This window comes from Fundulus heteroclitus, unplaced genomic scaffold (assembly GCF_011125445.2).
Source record: "Fundulus heteroclitus isolate FHET01 unplaced genomic scaffold, MU-UCD_Fhet_4.1 scaffold_278, whole genome shotgun sequence".
NCBI lineage: Eukaryota > Metazoa > Chordata > Actinopteri > Cyprinodontiformes > Fundulidae > Fundulus > Fundulus heteroclitus.
The window spans coordinates 113,096-133,168 of NW_023396687.1; the positions used below are offsets into that span (position 1 = coordinate 113,096).

General features: G+C 43.8%; 1 protein-coding gene and 1 long non-coding RNA gene across 2 annotated transcripts; both read left to right on the forward strand.

The window, feature by feature from the left end:
• Window positions 1-6,865: 6,865 nt before the first annotated feature.
• LOC118559342 lies at window positions 6,866-9,537 on the forward strand. The gene is made up of 4 exons (XR_004928796.1): window positions 6,866-6,894; window positions 8,426-8,545; window positions 8,667-8,786; window positions 9,193-9,537. It is a non-coding gene; the product is annotated as an uncharacterized LOC118559342 (long non-coding RNA).
• Window positions 9,538-11,135: 1,598 nt separating this feature from the next.
• On the forward strand, window positions 11,136-15,294 carry LOC118559341 (NLR family CARD domain-containing protein 3-like). Its single transcript, XM_036130006.1, has 3 exons — window positions 11,136-12,037; window positions 13,594-13,733; window positions 15,125-15,294. The coding sequence occupies exons 1-3, from the start codon at window positions 11,136-11,138 to the stop codon at window positions 15,292-15,294; spliced, it is 1,212 nt and encodes a 403-aa protein (XP_035985899.1).
• Window positions 15,295-20,073: the final 4,779 nt, after the last annotated feature.

Consider the following 20,073-nt stretch of genomic DNA (forward strand, 5'->3'; position numbering starts at 1 on the left):
GACACATGGAGACAAAGTAACTCATCATGGTGAAGTGGAGCAAAAGGAAACTAGTTGTTTGTTTCTAGGTGGGAAAGTTTTGGAGAATCTCTTTCTGCTGCCGTTCTAAAGGCTTTACAGGAGGAATCTGATCTGCTGGCTTTCAGTCCACAAACACATCAACTAACTTCTTGGTGATCTCTTTAGTTTTCAGCTTTAAAGTTGATTCAAAGCTGTTAAAGCTGAAGAACATTTGCTCTGATGCAGCAATGGAGAAAATCGAAGCTTTTCTTCTTGGATTGTTTCAAACTAATGAGTCTTCAAAGAAATCTGCAGCACATTTCATCTTGACTTTTATTAGATGGAGTCATTGAGGAAGAAAAGTTTCCACTAATGAGCCTGGATGTGCTGCTTTGTGTTGATCTGCCAAATCAAATGGCAGTAAAATCAGCAGAGTTTGTGGTGGTCAGCTGCTAAAAGGACTTTAATGGGGTGTGAATACTTTAGCCTGTAGGGGCCTGTAGTGGAAGTCAGTTTGCTAGCAGGACTCTGCAGCAGCTGATGGATGTTGAGCAGCTGATGTGTGGATGAAAAGCCAGAGAAAATGAATGTGCTCAGCTTTGAGGCTGTGAAAACTTTGCTAGCAGCAGAATTTGCTGCTGTATTTTAGGAAGAGAAGAGCTGCAGCTCTAGCAGCCCTAATGTCAGAGAAAAGTCCATCTTTAATGCAGCAACTAGAAATCTCTGCTGGTGGGAGTCAGAGGAAGCTGCAAGCTGGCAGCTTGTAGAATGGCCAGCAAAGCAACATGGAGGGAGGCTCTGAGAAATGTTTCCATCCTTCAGCTTTTCTAGCCCACTTCCAGCAGCTCAACATGAAGCCAGATGGAGATTTGGCCAAAGAGCCGAGCGCTTGTCATTGTTGATCATTTAGAGATCAGACTGTGAGGACATGACAGAGCTGCAGTCATCAGAGCCCAGCAGAAAGCAGCAGAAGCCAGAGAAGAAGCAGCAGCCATGCTTGTGTTGTGGATCAAGGTAGCGTGCTCCATGTTTGGCTCATTAAAGCAGAAGCTTCAGAAGCAGACAATGGGCCACTACTGCACTTTACAAGTTTACAGTCCTAGCAGAGTTTCCTTTAAAGACCTTTGGCTTCCAGGCGCTTCTTTCTGGAGGAGTGGCACCCTGGAGCGGGTGGGCTCAGGAAGCCCACTGCAGCTTGGTGACTAGAAGCCACTTTCTAGCAGTGACTTCTGTGCTGCTGCTCGCTTGGCCTTTAACTTTTTCATCTGCAAAGCTGAACAAGGATCAGATGTGCGCTGAGTCTGGACTCACATCTTGACTGAGAACGCTGCAAATGCTGCGCTGAAGTAGAAAGTCACCTTCTGCATGTGGAAAAGTTGGAGCCTTTAGCATGCAGAAGTTTGAAGAATCAGTCTTTGTTCCCAGAAAGCCGTAGTGGAGCAAAAACACACAAAGACAATGAGTGCAGAAGAGCAGCTGCAAAAAGGCCTCAAAGAAAGTGAAAAGAAGAAAAGAGCAGCAGCAGCAGGAGTCCGGGTGGCCAGCAGAGCAGCACAGCCACAATTTTCCATCTCAAGCCATGAACTTTAAAGCCAGATATCATGTTTAGCTTTGAAGGGCTCCACAAGCCATCAGAATCAAAGCAGAAGCAGAAGCAGGAGCTCAGCTACTTTTAGCTACTTTGTAGACGGCATTCTGGGAGAAAGAAGAGTTTTCATCCACTTTTTTCCACTCTTGCTGCTCATGTGCATTAATGCGCCACCATGAGAGACGAGGGGAAGCTTCTGCTTCTGCTGCTCACACGCTGCACTCTGGACTCCCCAGCAGAAGAGAAAACAGACTCTGCAATAGTTAGAAAAGCACTTCTCACTAACTTTGCAGCTGCACACCTTGCAGAGGGAAAAAGGCAGGAAAAAAGAGGCAAAGCAGCCACTTGTTCCATCCTCTGATGATTAGAAATGAAAGCAGGAAAATCTGCAAAGTGCTTCTTTAGGATCCTGTTCTACGGCTGCAGCTTCTAGCTGCTAAATATCTGCAGACACTTTGGCTTCAGCAGCTTGTGGAGAGCAGCTCTAAAGGAAACTTTCTCACTATGGGGGCTTTATTTTCTGCTGGAACTTTGCTGCTTTTAGCAGCTTTCTGTCCTCCAACACTTGATGCTCAGACCAGAAGCTTAGCTCTGCTTGCTCCCAGCTCAGAGGATGAAGGACGTTTGAAGGTGAAGACGTGACTTTATGGACATGTTGATGGAAATCAAGGACTATTGTGAATTTAGAAGGAGGAGGAGATGGCTGGTCTTGATGACTCAGCATTTCTTGGATCCTTGCAGGGAGAAGAGCAGCAGTCTGTGGAAGATGTTCAATGTGCTCTAAGCAGACAGAGAAATGTTCTCTTCTAGATGTGGCTGACTAGAGGCAGCCTTCAAGAGCCACTCCCCGACTGAAGCCTGCAGCTTTCCTTTCTGCCTAGCGCTCTCTGTGCTCCTCAGCCTTGGCTCTCTCTCTCAGACTAAACACAATCAGGAGGGATTGAAGACTTTTGTCAGGCTGGAGATGAATACTATTTTAAACAGAATTTACAGATAGATTTGTACTATGAGTTTAATATAAGAATAACTAGTAATGTGAACAGATTCACAGCTGGATATGTACTGAGTATAATATTCAGGTGGATATCACCATAAAAATAGAATTTTAGCAGATATGTACAATGAACATAATATTTAGATGGTTGTTATTATAAGAGTTTACAGGTCAATATTTACTAAGAATGTATATACGCATGACTATTACTATATCTATAAACATGATTTTTAACGATAGATATACATAAGTTAGGCTAAAATGTGCAGTATAGCAGTTTAAGAAATAAAGTTTGGCAGAAGCTCTACAAATTAAAGTGCAGTGGAAAGTAATTGCACATTGAAGTTAAGGTACAGTATTGCAAATAATGCAATAATAATACCTGCAAAAACATGCAACATGCAAAAATAAACAGTGGAAACCGCGGGAACATAATATGTTCATAAACATTTTTTATTTATTTATCACTTTATTAATCCCCGCCAAACAAACGCTATTTAAAACATTTACACAGAAGCATTATTTAGACATGCAACATGCAAAAATAAACGGTGGAAACCGCGGTAACATAATATGTTCATAAACATTTTTTTTTTTATTTATCACTTTATTAATCCCCGCCAAACAAACGCTATTTAAAACATTTACACAGAAGCATTATTTAGAAGCATTATTTAGTGAATTTCTTCAGATTTGTTTACAATTATCTGCGCGTTTCCAATGACTACAGAGAAGAAGAAGGAAGCGGAAGCAACCCAGGACGAAGCTGGAAGGCTGCAAACGGACGCGACTGAGAACGAAGGCGGAAGCGACTGAAACGTGAGGTCTGCAGCCAGACACCTCTCAAATAAAAGGACACTAGGAACCAGATCCTGGGGAATTACCTTCCATAAGTAAGATTTTATGATAGATAATCCCCATGCTTTACAGTTACAGTTTTTTCAGCATAAACACAATATGTGCTAATGGGTAGCAGGGATGGAAGCAGAGAAAACTACATTAAACACCAAAAACAAACAAAATTGTCTTAAATTACTGGATAGTAATCATTTATGGGGGGGGGGGGAGTTATTTATACAGTTATTTTGGTTTTGCTATGATTTTGTAATGTATTTGATTCTAAGATGCGTTATTAGGGTTTTTGTTGATTTTTTTTCTCCAGATCGCCGTTTGTATTATATCATTTTTAAAGGTTGTTATGAGCACCTTAGACTTAGACTTAGACTTTCTTTATTGTCATTTTGTATGCACAGAGTGCATACAGAACGAAATTTCGTTTTTCATACAGCTCAGAAGGATTGCAGTAACTCTACAGGATACCTTGCAGTGAATTTACAGTACAGGATAAGAAAAATGCAGTGGTAAATCGCAGTCAGTTACAGGATAACTTTCAATTGACTTCCGGATAAAGTGCAGCAGTGAACAGTAGGCAGTTGAAATGTAAAACAATGTAAACAGTGTAAACAAATATGCAGTAAGGTGCAGCAGTGATTTAACAGTAGACAGTTGCATTGTAAACAGTTTTTCAGTACGTTTCCGGATAAAGTGCAGCAGCGATATTGAAGGTTACGATACAAATGTGCAAATCAGCGAGTCGAGTGTGGTACACAGTCCGTTTTATACTTCAGCTGTTCAACAGTCTGATGGCAGCAGGGAAAAAGCTTTTGCATAACCTGGTGGACCTGCAACGGATGCTGCGGAACCTCTTCCCAGAGGGCAGCAGGGAGAACAGTCCATTGTGGGGGTGTGAGGGGTCCCTGATGTTACGGGCTCGGGACACAGAGCGCTGAGATGAAATGTCTTTTATGGAGGGAAGAGGAGCCCCGATGATCCATTCTGCTGTCCTCACCACTCTCCTCACGTTCTTCCAGTCGGAGGCACTGCAGCCTCCACACCACACAGAGAGACAGCTGGTCAGAATACTCTCTATGGTGCTTCTGTAGAAGGTCGTGAGGATGGGCGAGGGCAGGCGGGCTCTCCTCATCCTCCGCAGAAAGTACAGTCGCTTCTGTGCCCTCTTCACCAGTGACATGGTGTTCACAGTCCAGCTGAGGTTGTCCGTGATGTGCACCCCCAGGATCTTGGTGCTGCTGACCACCTCCACAGCTGAGCTATTGATGAGCAGTGGAGCGTGGTGAGGCCGGTTCTTCCTGAAGTCCACGATGATCTCCTTCGTCTTCTCCACGTTCAGGACCAGGCTGTTGTCTCTGCACCAGCCCACCAGCTGCTCCACCTCCTCTCTGTAGTCCTGGTCGTTGTCTTCTCTGATCAGGCCCACCACCGTTGTGTCGTCTGCAAACTTCACGATGTGATTGGTGGTGAACCTGGGGACGCAGTCGTGTGTCATCAGAGTGAACAGCAGGGGGCTCAGGACGCAGCCCTGAGGGGAGCCCGTGCTGAGGGTGATGACATCAGAGGTGTTCTGTCCGACCCGGACTGATTGAGGTCTGTTGGTTAGGAAGTCCAGCAGCCAGTTGCGAAGGGGTGTGTTGAAGCCCAGATGCTCCAGTTTTCCCACCAGATGTTGTGGGATGATGGTGTTGAACGCTGAACTGAAGTCCAGGAACAGCATCCGCACGTGCGTGTTCTTCTCCTCCAGGTGTGCCAGGCTCAGGTGAAGAGCAGAGGAGATGGCGTCCTCAGTGGAGCGGTTCCGTCGGTAGGCAAACTGGAACGGGTCGAGTGTTGGGGGGAGACGATGTGTTCCTTTATCAGCCTTTCAAAGCACTTCATCATGATGGGAGTCAGTGCAACAGGCCGGTAGTCGTTGAAACAGGTGACTTGAGGTTTCTTTGGCACCGGAATGATGGAGGCAGACTTGAAGCATGCTGGCACTGTGGCTTGGTCCAGCGAGGTGTTAAAAATGTCTGTGAGGACACCAGCCAGCTGACCTGCACACTCCTTGAACACCCGCCCAGGTATGTTGTCGGGGCTTGGGGCCTTTCGCGGGTTGACTCTCCTCAGAGTCTTCCACACGTCGGCAGTGTCAAGGCAGAGGACCTCCTCTTCCTGATGGGGAACAGCTTTCACTGCTGGAGTGCTGTTTAGTGCCTCAAACCTCCCAAAGAAGTTATTTAGTCCATTGAGGAAGTCAGCATCAACTTCACCCACCGGGGGGGAGGGCGTGTTGTATTCAGTGATCGCCCGGATGCCTTTCCACATGCTCCTGGTGTTGCTGGCGTCGTGAAAAAGCTCCTGGATTTTCTGGCTGTGGTTCCGCTTCGCTAGCCTGATGGCACAGTTCAGGTTGGCTCTCGCTGTCCTTAGGGCCTCCTTGTCTCCAGACTTGAAGGCTGAGTTCCGTGCTTTTAGCGCTTGACGGACCACCTTTGCTCTTACTTGTCTGTATATAGTTTTGATACTATGTAGATAAGTGCTGTCGTCTGTAGATCGGTGTCATATATATATATATATATATATATATATATATATATATATATATATATATATATATATATATATATATATATATATATATATATATATATTGGAAGAAAGAGAGATCATGTGATCATGTGATTAAAATTAGATCTGAGCTGCCTCCTATTCATTTTGATAGTAGCTGTCTGATCTGTGGTCTGACCCAAGATGGCCACCCTGTAGGCACGTCAGCCTAGCGGCCGGCAGTGTCCAATGGGTTGTCTACTTATATTATGTCTATGGTCCAAACCATCAGACAAGGCAAGGCAAGGCAAATTTATTTATATAGCACAATTCAGTACAAAGACAATGCAAAGTGCTTTACATGATTAAAATATAGCAAAATAAAACAGAATAAAAGCAAGTAGGAATAAAATATAGATAGAAAATAGAACAAAAAAGTGGTGATTCAGTTAACTAGGACAGTTAAAGGCAATTTTAAACAAATGTGTTTTTAATCTTGATTTAAAGGAACTAAGGCTTTCCGCATCTTTACAGTTTTCTGGAAGTTTGTTCCAGATAAGTGGAGCATAGGAACTAAATGCTGCTTCTCCATGTTTGGTTCTGGTTCTGGGTATGCAGAGTAGGCTGGAGCCAGAAGACCTTAGTGGTCTGGATGGTTGATACACTGATAACAAGTCTGTGATGTATTTAGGAGCTAAGCCATTTAGGGATTTATAGACTAACAGAAGTATTTTAAAGTCTATTCTCTGAGATACAGGGAGCCAGTGTAAGGACTTTAGAACTGACAAACCATCTGATTTCCTGTAAATGGGTCTGGGAGGGGCAAGCTGAGCACTTACTGTTTCTCCTGTTTACTCATAGCAGGAAGAGAAGCTCAGGCTCCATAGTCTCTGAAGAACAAAAAGAAGAAACTGTGTCAGAATTAAAGGTAACATCATTTTTTTCTAAATTTCTCCCTTCTTTGACTCTTAAGGTGCATTTCTTCAGGTCACTACAGCCCTGCTGTAGGCCAGTCTGTCTCCTGATGTGCATCCACACTGCAGGTCATGCTCTGTGGATACAGGAACTGCGCTTCCTGCCTTCAGCCTGCATCGTCCACACATGGTAAACCTGCATAAGTTGGTACACTGTGAACTCTTTTACTATTTACTAACCACAGATGGGCGTCCTGTGGTCAGTAGCCTTTTTCTGGCACTGCCTGGGGCAGCATTTTTTTCACTGACCCATAGGGGCAGCAGAAGTAGTTAAAGAAGAGAATAATACTAATCTGTGCCACGTAGTGGTTTCCCATCATCTATTATATCACTTTTCTGAGTAACTGGCGCCCCTTGCAGCTGCAGGCGCCCTGCTTGCAGTGAGAAGAGGCTGCAGTCCTGCACAGAGGCTGACAGGCTGGAGGCTAAAGAGACGAGGAAAGGCCCTGAGGAGGTTCACCTCTGGCTCTCTGAAACGGACCGGGCCACAGGGCTGCAGGCCACCCACTCTACTGTGCAGATTAATGGTCTGAGTGAATTAATACTGCTTTTCCAGTGGTACCAACTTTAAGCTAAAGTCAGTCACACCAGGGAACGGGAGGAGTCTCTGTTTCAGGCCTAACCGGTCGCTGGTCAAATTGTTTTTCTTTCTAGCCAATGATAAAACGCAGCTGTGGTGATGAATGGGTGAGAAGAAATAATTACCACTATTAATTAAAATGACTGTCAGTTATCCTTACAACCTCCTCAGACGTCATCACCCGTTTTACATAACTGGACTCTACTAAATGGAAACATGAAAACTCAAAGCCCCACACTTTGGTTTCCTGGGTTAAACCAAAGTCTGGGGCTTGTAATGGAAAAAGGTCTTAAGTGTGAAAAATGATAGAAAGCCACTGGTAACTTCATAAAGAATCAGTTTTGCCATAAGTTATAGAGAAGGTTTATTATTTAATGTTTTGATCACTCTTGAAATAAACTTATAAATGTGCAGTCGATAGCCTGACTGGCCTTAGGGTCCGTCTACAAAGTGCAACACAACGCTCAGTTTTACTGAATGTGGCATAATTTAGTAATGTTTTAATTTCTAAATAAAATGACCTCTGATTGATCTCTTCCACAAACCTTGTTGAGCTAAGGTGAGCCTCCATCCTGCTCAGGGAAAAAGCTGTTTCTCCAGGTTTGCCTGCAGGGAGCCCGCTTGGTTCCTTATCTTATCCTGGAAGCTGCTTAGTGGAGCTTTAAAATGAAGCAGACTCCTGCTCAGCAGCACAAGTGGCCACAGAAGCTGACAGCTTGGTTGCATCTCATGAACAAAAGAGTGAAGATATGTTAAAGTTGGCAATTAGAAAGTTGTGGCACAAAGAAAACGTCAGATGTATTAAACCGTACGTAGGTAAATCCAGATGGAGTAAGCTTTCTGCTTTACAGGACTTTTATTGGACCTGATCACTGGGAACTGACTGGTTCTGGTTTCTCTCTGAGGCTGACTGAAGTCCAGGAGATGGAGAACAGAGCAGAACCTCCAGGATCCAGCTGTCCGTCTATGAGGAGTGACTGCTCCAAAGATTTCCCTCCAGACTTCAGAGAACCTGGACCCTCAGAGTAAGAACCTTTAAAGCTTGTGCTTCTCTGCAGCAGTTTGTGTTCAGAGCTTCTTCTCTGGTTTTTATCAGAGTTTCTCACTGATTGATGTGATCTGAATAACAACATGTTGGTGTTTCAGAGGTCAGAACCACAGACAGAGAGCAGAACCTCCAGGATCCAGCTGTCTGTCTATCAGGAGTGACTGGTCCAAAGATACACCTCCAGACTTCATTGAAGAACCTGAACCCTCAGACTCAGAGTAAGAACCCAGTTTCTAACTGATCCTTGTGATTCCACAGAGATATAAAACATAATATTTACTCAGTCTTCAGTTTATAAAGTGAAAGTAAATTAGTTTAAAACTTTAACTTAACTTACAGCTCCATAATCATCAGCTGTTAGTCAATAAACCAGTAGTATTCACTGCAGAAACATTGGGCCTGGTTATACACACATGTACAATGGTCTTAGTCACATTGGCTGTAGGGAGAATTGTTGGCATGTAAATGTGTAAATATATGTTTAGAAGCATATTCATTAATTTGTTTAAAAATGGACCTTAGAGTTTTATAACCTCGTAAATAAAGCATGAATTGGGAAGACCATTTATGTTAAGATCTAAAGGAAGGAGAAGGGGTGTGATTACTTTTGTTTTGCTTCTTCAGACCAGGACCTGGACTGCTGGCAGCCAATCAGAGCAGCTGTGCTCCAGGTGAGACTGAACATCTCCAATCAGAACTTCCTTCTATCGTCTCTGTTGGACTAATTCCTCGTCTTTAGTTGGCATTTGGGAATCTAAGTGTTTAAAGTCTTTCTGGGATCGATTATTTGCCCTGAATCTCTGGATTTCCAGCTGCTCTAAATGTAACGTCTGTGTTCAACCCAACAACCTATTGGGTTTGCTTTGAGGTGGTTCTGTTTTCAGCCCTTTGTGCTAAATGCATTAAAACTGAACATCTCCTTAAAGCTGCAGCTCATTTTGATGGAAACAAAAAGATGGCGAAAACAACCTGCTGCACTGCTGCTTTACAGAAAGAGGGAAGGAAAGTCTGAGAGACAGAAACCTTTATTTCCTCTGACAATAGATCCCAGATTACAGCAGATATATTTGTAGAAACATGGACTATTTCTATCTGCTGTTTACTTCTAAAGGACCAAATCAGTCCCATGTCATTTCTAATCTCTAATTATTCTCTAAAAACATCCAATCCAGTCTCTGAGGGAGAAAAGCATCTGAAATGTGAACACTACCTGATCCAAGGAGCTGTTTCTCTGGCAGATTAGAGCATTTCCTCCAGATTTCCTTCATTAAGGCTGAAAATGCTGCCAGGAACCATTTTCTGTTTCTCTGCCTCTTCTGTAGCTGCTGTGTTTGTGGGAGAAGGTCAGATAGAAGCAGAGAAATGAGGACGATGGTGACCTGATGCTAAAGAGTTTATGTTGCTAAAAGCTGCTGCATGTTTCTGTCAGCATTTCTTCATCTGATCTGCTTTGTGAATCAGATCCTGACAGTGAACAGATACTGGCCACAAAGCAGAGGTAGAACTCTGCTGTCTGAACATCTAACAAGGTTCTGCTTCTAAGGATGGATCCCATTGGTTAGCATCACATCATGTGAACTAAGAGACCTTCTAATGATGACACCTCCTGATGTTCCAGATGTTTCTGCTTCAACTTCACCATTAAATCAGGTTTTTCCTTCAGTTGTCTCTTCCTCTCTGTTGCAGCAGATGTTGGTCTGCAGGAGGTTCTAGAGGAACATCAGATCAGTCTGAGGAGGAGATGTGAACGTGTGACTGAAGGAAGTGATGAACCAGGAAGTAGAACCCTCCTCAACAGGATCTCCACTGATCTCTACATCACAGAGGGACAGAGTGAAGAGGTTAATACCCAACATGAGGTGAAGCAGCTGGAGAGAGCTTCCAGGATCCAGAACCTCCATGACTCTCCAATCAGGTGCCACGACATCTTTAAAGCTTCACCTGACCAACATGGAGCCATCAGAATGGTTCTGACCAACGGCGTCGCTGGTGTTGGAAAAACCTTCTCAGTGCAGAAGTTCACTCTGGACTGGGCCGAGGGCTTGGAGAACCAAGATGTCCGTGTGGTGGTTCTGCTGTCATTCAGGGAGCTGAACCTGATCAGAGGTGAGCAGCACAGTCTTCTCACGCTGCTCCATGTTTTCCATCCAACCATCCAGAAGCTCCCAGCAGAGCAGCTGGCTGCCCACAAACTTCTCTTCATCTTTGACGGCCTGGATGAAAGCAGACTTTCTCTGGACTTCAAGCAGAAGTCATCTGACGTCACACAGAAGTCATCAGTCGACGTTCTGCTGACAAACCTCATCAAGGGGAACCTGCTTACCTCGGCTCATGTCTGGATCACCTCCAGACCTGCAGCGGCCAATCAGATCCCTCCTTCATGTGTTGCCAGGGTAACAGAGGTACGAGGCTTCAGCGACACCCAGAAGGAGGAGTACTTCAGGAGGAGGTTCAGTGATGAGGAGCTGTCCAGCAGAATCATCTCCCACATCAAGACCTCCAGGAGCCTCCACATCATGTGTGGAATCCCAGTCTTCTGCTGGATCACTGCTACGGTTCTGGGGAACATGTTGACCACAGAGCAGAGAGGAGAGCTGCCCAAGACCATGACTGACATGTACTCTCACTTCCTGCTGGTCCAGACCAGGAGGAAGAAGAACAAGTACCATGAAGGACATGGGAGGAGTCCACAGGAGCTGATGGAGGCTGACAGGGAAGTTCTCCTGAAGCTGGGGAGGCTAGCGTTGGAACATCTGGAGAAAGGAAACATCATGTTCTACCAAGAAGACCTGCAGCAGTGTGATCTGGATGTCACAGAGGCCTCGGTGTACTCAGGAGTTTGTACAGAGATCTTCAAGAGAGAGAGCATGATCTTGCAGAAAGCAGTCTACTGCTTTGTTCATCTGAGCATTCAGGAGTTTCTGGCTGCAGTCTACATGTTCCACTGCTTCACCAGCAGGAACACACAGGTGGTGAAGAACTTCCTGGGAGATAAATACAGTAAAACATCTCTGGATGAGTTCCTGAGGAGAATCATGGATAAATCCCTCAGCAGTGAAAATGGCCACCTGGACCTGTTTGCTCGCTTCCTTCATGGCCTCTCTGTGGAGTCCAACCAGAGACTCTTAGGAGGCCTGCTGGGTCAGACAGAGAACAGTCCAGGAACCATCCAGAGAGTCATCACCAACCTGAAGGAGATGAACACTGATTATATTTCTCCTGACAGAAGCATCAAGATCTTCCACTGTCTGATGGAGATGAAGAACCTCTCAGTTTATCAGGAGATCCAACAGTTCCTGAAATCAGAGAACAGATCAGAGGAGCTCTCTTTGTTCCAGTGTTCAGCTCTGGCCTACATACTGCAGATGTCAGAGGAGTTTCTGGATGAGTTGGACCTGGAGAAGTACAACACATCAGAATCAGGACAACAGAGACTGGTTCCAGCTGTGAGGAACTGCAGAAAGGCTCGGTGAGTCCAGATATCTTCACTGAGTGATGCTGATTCAGCATTATTGCCGTCCTGTTTATTCTTCATTATTCAGTCGGTTCTGGACGTTTTTGGACCTTTAACTACTTCCTTCATACTTTGGACTATTTCAACCATCAGATTTCTAAATCTTCAGCTCATTCAGGTCAGCTCTGCTGCAGCTTTTGGTATTTAGAGATTTTGATCTTTTAGAAAGATTTAATCATCCAGAGACACATTTTAAACTTTAAACAGCTCTTCTCTCATTGGGCTGTTACCCACAATTCACCTCTTTAGAAAGTCACTCTTTGGGTCAGGGCTATTGAACTGATGGTCTGTGGGCCACTTCTGGTCCACTGGTGATGGTAATCTGGTCCCTAAATGACTTCTTTGTAAAAACGAAATAAATCAGAGAAGATCAGAAACATTGTGTGAAAGACAGCCCAGATGAGCTGCATGGTTGAACAGCTTTGGTTTGTCTGCTGTTCAGTTCCTAACCTCTAAGTAATAGGTTAGCTTTCATTGTTCTCTGAAACAGTCCACAACTATGTTTGTCTCCCAGTGTCTACGACTGTCACTGACATCTTCAACCCTTGTGTCTCTTGGTTGGGGCAAAGTGGTGGGGGTGGAGGGGTGGAAGGGTGGTTTGCAGGGCTAAAGGATAAGCAGCAGCAGCCTGTTGAACAATAAAATATACCAAATGTTTTTGAACTTGATAATTATTGCACATTAACAAGCTGCAACCAGCTATAAATGGTTGTAACAAAATCTTCTCTTGCAGCAATATATCAAGCTAAAACAGACTTTGTAGTAAATGAAATAGGGCTCCCTCCACTGCAGACAGCAGCAGGTAGAATGTACTTCAGCTATTATACCACTGAAGAAGTAAAGTGCTAAACTAAGTCAGCCACTGGTAAACTTCTGCAGCGGAGAGCATGCTCTGAGGAAAAGCTGCTTTATTGATGCAGTTGTAGTAACACACTGTGTTCTAGTGGAAGTAACGTAACGCCATTATCTGTTACATTAAGTCATGACTCTCTTTACTAAATGAAAACTGGAGCCTCCTGTTTTCTTTTTGATACACTACCAGTAATTTTACCCAGTTTGGTCACTTCCAGTAAAAGGAAGAGGCGCCACTTGTATGTATAGTTAGAGATGATTTGGAAGTGAGATAAAGCCAAAACAACCATAGTGTATTATCACTAGACTCACATATGTCTAGAGATAATCTAGTAGTAATTTACATAAAGGAGATGGCCAAATGCTACCATGGACATCCAGATAGATTTAGTCAGTTCTGTTGTTTTACTCTAGATGATCTTTCTTCATCTTTGTGGTTAAATGAAGCTTTTAACCAAAGCAGAGACACAGCAGCTCTGCAGTAGAACCAAGACCTGAAGAGACTGAAGAGATTCTCTGTGTGGGTCAAACAGGACATTGATGTGAAGAGCAGATGTTCATCTGATGATTACATCACTGTTTAGTCATCATCTTTTAATCTGTCAGTGTTTATTAGTCTGATTTAACTACAACTGATCTGATTCTTTCTCTCATCACAGACTAGTGGGCTGTAGGCTCTCACCGACTGAATGTGAAGTTGTGGCCTCAGCTCTGAAGTCCAACCCTTCCCTGACTGACCTGGAAATAGATCATATCTATGGAGGGAGAACCTTTGGAGACTCTGAGATGAAGCGTCTCTGTAAGATCCTGGAGACTCCATTCTGTAGAGTAAAGAAGCTGATGTAGGTTTTATCTTTACTGCTACTTTAAAACTTATTTTAATTAATAATTTTGTTCTGACATTTTTTCTTTACAGACAACCTGCTGTCCAAATGTTTTGCCTTGTCAATTATTTATTTTCTTATTTGATATTTTCAGTATTGAACATTTCACACTTAAAATGTTTTGGACTGAAGAACAAAAATTAGGAAAATAAGTCAAATTATGTGAATTATTGGTGGAGATGTTTTAATTTGATTTGGGAAAGATTTAGATAAGATCAGATCATTTAGCTTTATTTTTCATTTCTTTGTCACATCTTTACATGAAACATTAATTTTTGTTCCTCCAGAGTAGTGCCAGGATCACATTCATACACATAAACAGTAAAATAAAAATAGTAAAACAGCATTATCTAAAAAATGAATGCCTGAAAAGAACAAAGAGAGAAAATGTAAACTAAATCAAAAGCGACGGCACCAGCAGGTTGCATGTTCTCCCTGTGCATGCGTGGGTTCTCTCTGGGTACTCCGGCTTCCTCCCACAGTCCTAAAACATGACTGTTAGCTTAACTGGCCTCTCTAAATTCTCCTTAGGTGTGAGTGTGTGTGTGAATGGTTGGTTGTCCTGTCTGTCTCTGTGTTACCTGTCCAGGTGAAGCCCGCCTCTCAGCCACTGACAGCTGCAGATAGACACCAGCAGCCCTCAGGACCCCAGCAGGGATAAGCCTGTTGGAAAATGGTGGGATGGACGGCACCAGCAGGCTCCAGCACCTCAGCTTTGTCCTGAAACTGCTGTTCTGTTGGTGCAGCTCAGAGAGGAACTGTCCTCTTCAGACTGACAGCTCAATCAGACAGAACCAGAACCCAACAGTGTGGCTATTAAAACTACAGCACAATATTGAAAAGTAAAAAGCTCCACTGAGCAGACTCTCTCTGGACTCAGCTGTACCGTTCAGCAAGAACCCAACAACTTTGAGCACCAAGAAGGAAACCAAAGAAAAACTGAAGAATCATCATTTCTATTTGTCTGCAGACCATTTCTGCCTGGCAGACCATGATCCAGAGGAACATCTGGCTCCAGCTGTTCTCCTCCATCCTCCTCCTCCCAGGATGTGAAAAAGGAGATGCTGGGAGCCCCATAAGCCCGGATGCTCTGTTGGCTCCTTACTTTAAATCGACCTGGTGAGGTTAAAGCTTCCCAAAATTTTTACAATCTGCCCATAAGCTATTTTTGTTCCAGCTAATTGGAATAAAACTTAGGCTTTTGTGTTCAAAAGCCTAATTGGTTGGAAGCCTGCCTAATTTGGCAAAACTGAGTCAGAGGGAGTTCCCCTCAGCAGACCTACGTCACACGTCCCGGTGTTCACAGACGCTGTCAGGCTGGGAGGAACGTGTCTGTCCCAGGTAGTGGCAGAGAAGTGGCCAGACCACATGTCTCTCCACATAAAGGTGCTGAAGCTGACTCAGCATTTTGCTCCTCTGCTGCGGGACCAGCAGCTTCTGATCCACACCGACAACAGGGTCACAGCAGCGGCATAAAGGGGGCGTGGCTCAGCTGCTGAAGGTGGCCAGACGGCTGCTGTGCTGGAAACGCACCAATCTGCTCTCCATCAGAGCAGTTTACATCCCCGCTGTCCTGAACAGAGGAGCCCACATCATGTCCAGAGGGAGACTGGACCCTCCATCACCACCTGATCTCTCAGATCTGGAGCAGGTTCTGCAGGCCAGCAGTGGACCTGTTCTCCTCACCAGAGAACGCTCAGTTTCCGCTGTGGTTCTCCCTGAGCCTGAAGGAGGATCCTCCTCTAGGAGTGGACGCCTTTGCTCATCCAGGGCAAAGACACACAAGCTCTAGTTAGGAAGACACCAGGAAAGATGCAGTTTGTTCTATAATGCTTAAACATTTAAATGATAGAACCCTGACTGTTATTTTAAAACTGTTTAATCTGATGTGGGAGATGGGGATTATTCCTGCAGCATAGAAATAGCAGCAGTTATAATTCCTGTGTTGAAGCAGGTAAAAATGCAGCAGAGCCTCCAAACTATAGGCCTATAACTCTTACATCTCAATTAGGGATAACAATGGAGAGAATTGTAACAGAATATCATCTTTTCTAGAAAGTAAACATTTATTCTGTCCTTTTCAAAGTGGTTTTGGTAAAGGGAGAAATACGATGGATGCGGTTCTGTGCCTGGAGTCAGAAGTAAGGAATGCTCAAAGAAATAAAGAAGACTTAGACTTAGATTTTCTTTATTGTCATTTTGTATGCACAGAGTGCATACAGAACGAAATTTCGTTTTTTCATACAGCTCAGAAGAATTGCAGTAACGCTACATGATATGTTGCAGTGCATTTCAGTACAGGATTAAAATGCAGTAATAGTTTGCAGTAATTCCTAGGATAAATTTAAATTTGATTTCCGGATAAAGTGCAGCAGTGGTTTAACAGAAGGCAGTTGAAATTTAACAAATATGCAGTAGGTTGGATAAAGTGCGGCAGTAGGAGCCGTGACTGTGGGAGGCGAGTTTTTACCACTGGAGAGGAGGACTAAAGGGAGCAGAGGTCCACTTTGCTCCAGGAAACCAGGATCCAGGATCAAACCAGGAAAAGAGTCCATCGGGTCTGGTTGGCTCTGTCCCTCACAGTAGTCACAGAGCAGAGCGTTTCTGTTAGTGTTATTATTCATCTGGACCAAGGTTCCTTTTTAGTTTATTATTTGCTCTTTGAGAGAAGCCACCACTGAGTTTGGTCTCCATGTTCACAAGCATAGAAACAGGCCTGCAACGTAGGGTTAGCTTGGGTTCTACCGGCTTTAGCTTTAAAGGAGAAGTCCGGTCAAAATCAGAATTCAAACCACTGAAAGTACTTTAAATACAAAACTACTACATACTGTGCAAAAAATTATACGTTTTTTTAATTATGAATAATTTTCATTTAATCATGTTTATGTGGAGGAATCCATCTTGGTCAAGAATATTACTGTCACCTCCCATTTTTTGACGTCACTCGGCGGACCCGCAGTTGAGCAAGTTTCAATGCTCTGTTTGTCACGGCGCACTATTTTCCAACATGTCGACGACTGGTGCTCTGTACGAAGCAGAGAGTGATGAAGTACTAAGTGACAGTGATGAGAGTTCTGTGGAGCTATCATCATCTGATAGCGATATGGATTTTTTTAGAAGAGTTTCTTGACAGAAACCGGACTTTTGACGGAATCCAGCGTACCTATTTCCAGTGCAAACTCAGTCGGGTCCTACAGTATATATGTATACATGCGTGTGTGTGTGTGTGTGTGTGTGTGTGTGCGCGCGCTCCGCCGCAGCACGGCGCTGCACGCTGCAGCGGAGCGCACACACACACACACAGCGGAGGAGAGATCGCTGAAGTGACTTAAGTTATATATTTGCCCTCTAGTAGGGCAGGTGGTCATTATTGTATAAATATTAAAATATAAGAGCGTTCCAGCACATGCTGGGGCGGAGGGATACCACATCACATGCGGTATCCCTCCGCCCCTCTGCTCGGTGACCATCCCCGCAAATTCTAAATAAAAAATTATAAAATAAAAAATAACTTAGCGAAAATCCTCGCTCTCATGTCATGTTCAAAACATTCTTCTTCAAAATGGTCGCTGCATATGACATGTTTTCTCTCTGGCCAGGAGTTAGATGGCAAATCTGCTCTCTTCAAGTTGGCAATCCAGCAACGAGCCCGGTGGCTCATGAATCAGAAAGTTGAAATAAGCAATGTTTTTTCTACTTTTACCAGTTGTGTTGGAACATCCGATGGCCATGCACGTGGGCATTGTTGCTTCAGCAAAAAGCTCTTGGGAATGTCAGCAGTGAAGTCCTCTAGAAATCCGAAAAAATTATTGATGATCGCAGCTGTGTAGAACTGCTCCTATTGACTTTGCATGGAAAGCGGAGAGAAATGCTGTCGCCGCTTCCGCTTTTCCAAGCCCCAGGATGTGATGTCAAACGCCCCTTACTGCCCAAATATGGGCAGTAATGTCAGCCCCCATACACAGTGATTCAGATGACAATTTATGTTTTTATTTTCTTATTGATTAAAGATAAGTTCATTAAATAACCACAAACGTATTAGTTTTAGTTATAGCTAATGATACCCTGATTTTTCCTTGTTGACCGGACTTCCCCTTTAAGTAATAAGCATTTAAGCAAATATTATTGTACTGGGATCACAGATTGATACCCTGAGGGTTTTTATTTTGCTGTTGTATGCAGAGAAGTGCTTGTTACTTGTCTTTATTTAAAGGTCCTAAAGTACATTTATTTTATTCACCTTTCTATTTTCCTAAATAAAGGGGGGGGGGGTGTTAACACTTTATAACTTGTGTCAAATGGTGATTTAGTCTGTGCCTCATTATTCCAGTGTTCAGTATTTAGTGCTAAAACCTAATACCATGCATAGATCTGTAGTCCTCGTTTGCATTGCAAGTTTGCTGGTTCAAATCCTACAGGCTGCTGCCCTGGGTCCCTGAGCAAGACCCTTAGAGCCCGAATGCTCCGGGGCGCCACCCAGTGGCAGCCCACTGCTCCCTGAGGGACGGCTTAAATGCAGAGGACACATTTCATTGGTTTCCAAAGATGTGCTGAAAAATGCAGATGATTCTTATTTAGTCCAAAGCTCTGAGCTGCCCTCAGGTCTTCAGGAAGGCTGATCCACAGCTGAGGGCCACAGGTGGAGAAAGTCTCCTCATGGTAGGTTTTAGTTCTCACAATGAGCCACCAGACACACAGAGACCCACTGAGAACAACTGAGCCAGTATGATGGAGAACATGTGAGCCCAGCAGCAGAACATGGGACCAATGTTCAGTGATCAGGGACTGAAGGAGCAGAACTTTAAACAGACGCCATGTTTCCTTAGAAAAAAGCCTCCATGCAGGCTGCTGCTTTAGCTTGAAGATGAATCCAGAACAGTGTGAGCTGAAACTCTGTTAAATGATCCATGTTTAGAACATTCTGGCTCTGAGAACCACTGTTCTAGCAGAACCCTGAGCTAGACTAGAAGACAGCAGCATTTTAAACAGACGCCAGAGCCATCAGACTTAAATATCCAGCAGCAGCAAGTGATCATGGATGGATTTATGTTCAAGTAGAGTTTATTGTTGGCTGCTAATCTCCAAGCTCTAGTGCCCCCCCAACCCTAAGCCCAGAACATCTATATCACCAGCCGCCACTGCTGAGAACCACACCTTGATCCGGACCTTTCACACGTCATGATAACATGTTCTGGTTCTGCTGGCTTTAACTCTTTAAATCAGTTCTACTGGATCACATATCAGACATCAGTTCATCATGTTTCTGGGACTTTTACATTCAGGGACATTCATTTTCTACATTTTATCATATATTTGTTCATGTTTCAGTTTTAACCTGCATCCTGGTGGCTTCAGCTCACATCTTTGATTATTTATTCAGATAGACTGCAGTTTGTCAGAGATCAGCTGTGATCATCTGGCATCGGCGCTGAAGTCCAACCCGTCCAATCTGACAGAACTGGACCTGAGCGGAATCGACCTGAAAGATGGTGGAGTGAAGGAGCTCTGTGGTTTCCTCCAGACTCCCCTCTGCAAACTACAGACACTGAGGTCAGACTCCATGTTTTAGTTCTGATATTTGTGATGTGAAAGTTGTGTTGACACTAAACTGCAGACATCTGGCTGATATTCTACTGATCCACACTGAGGATCTTCATGGTAAAGTCTGCTTTCTTGTTCACGGCTTTGCTCCAGTTAAAGTTTCTTTCTTTTTCTAACTTCCTGTCAGGATATATTTAATAATCAGCAGAAAACATGAAACAATGAGCTGAATTTCAGTTTAGAGTTGCAGCTTTTATCCAGAACTGAGGAAGAATAAAATACTAATGTTTCATTTATTTGAAGGTTTTTAATCTCTTTAAACGTTTATCAGGTCAGTTTTTCTCCATTTTCTACAGGACGATTTTAAAATAATTGAATAAGTGGATGTAATTCAGCTGAAAAGCAAAGTTCAGATCTTCTATTTTAATAAATCTTTACTGAGTTTGTTCCTGGACTTGGAGCCAGTTTTTAATGTTGTCTCTGTGTAACTGAGTCTGAGCCCTGATCTCAGGTCAGAAGCGGACAGCATTGGGACCAACAAGTGTGTAGAAATGCCCCTCATGTGAAGCGGCTCAGAGGGGATTCAAGCAGTTTAGAAAAGTGAATTTCAGCTCCTGGAATCTGTCTGACAGGAACAAATCTATAATCCCTGATTGATGCTTCAGCACTGTTATAAGCTCTGCAAGGATTTTACTGACTAAAACACACACAACA

Bases quoted from the DNA above. Each gene is read 5' to 3' on its own strand.
- LOC118559341 (XM_036130006.1), top strand. From the start codon at position 11,136: ATGTTGACCACAGAGCAGAGAGGAGAGCTGCCCAAGACCATGACTGAC. The intron at 12,038-13,593 runs GTGAGTCCAGAT...CTCTCATCACAG, and splicing joins AGGAACTGCAGAAAGGCTCG to ACTAGTGGGCTGTAGGCTCT. The intron at 13,734-15,124 runs GTAAGATCCTGG...CGGTGTTCACAG, and splicing joins CTCTGAGATGAAGCGTCTCT to ACGCTGTCAGGCTGGGAGGA.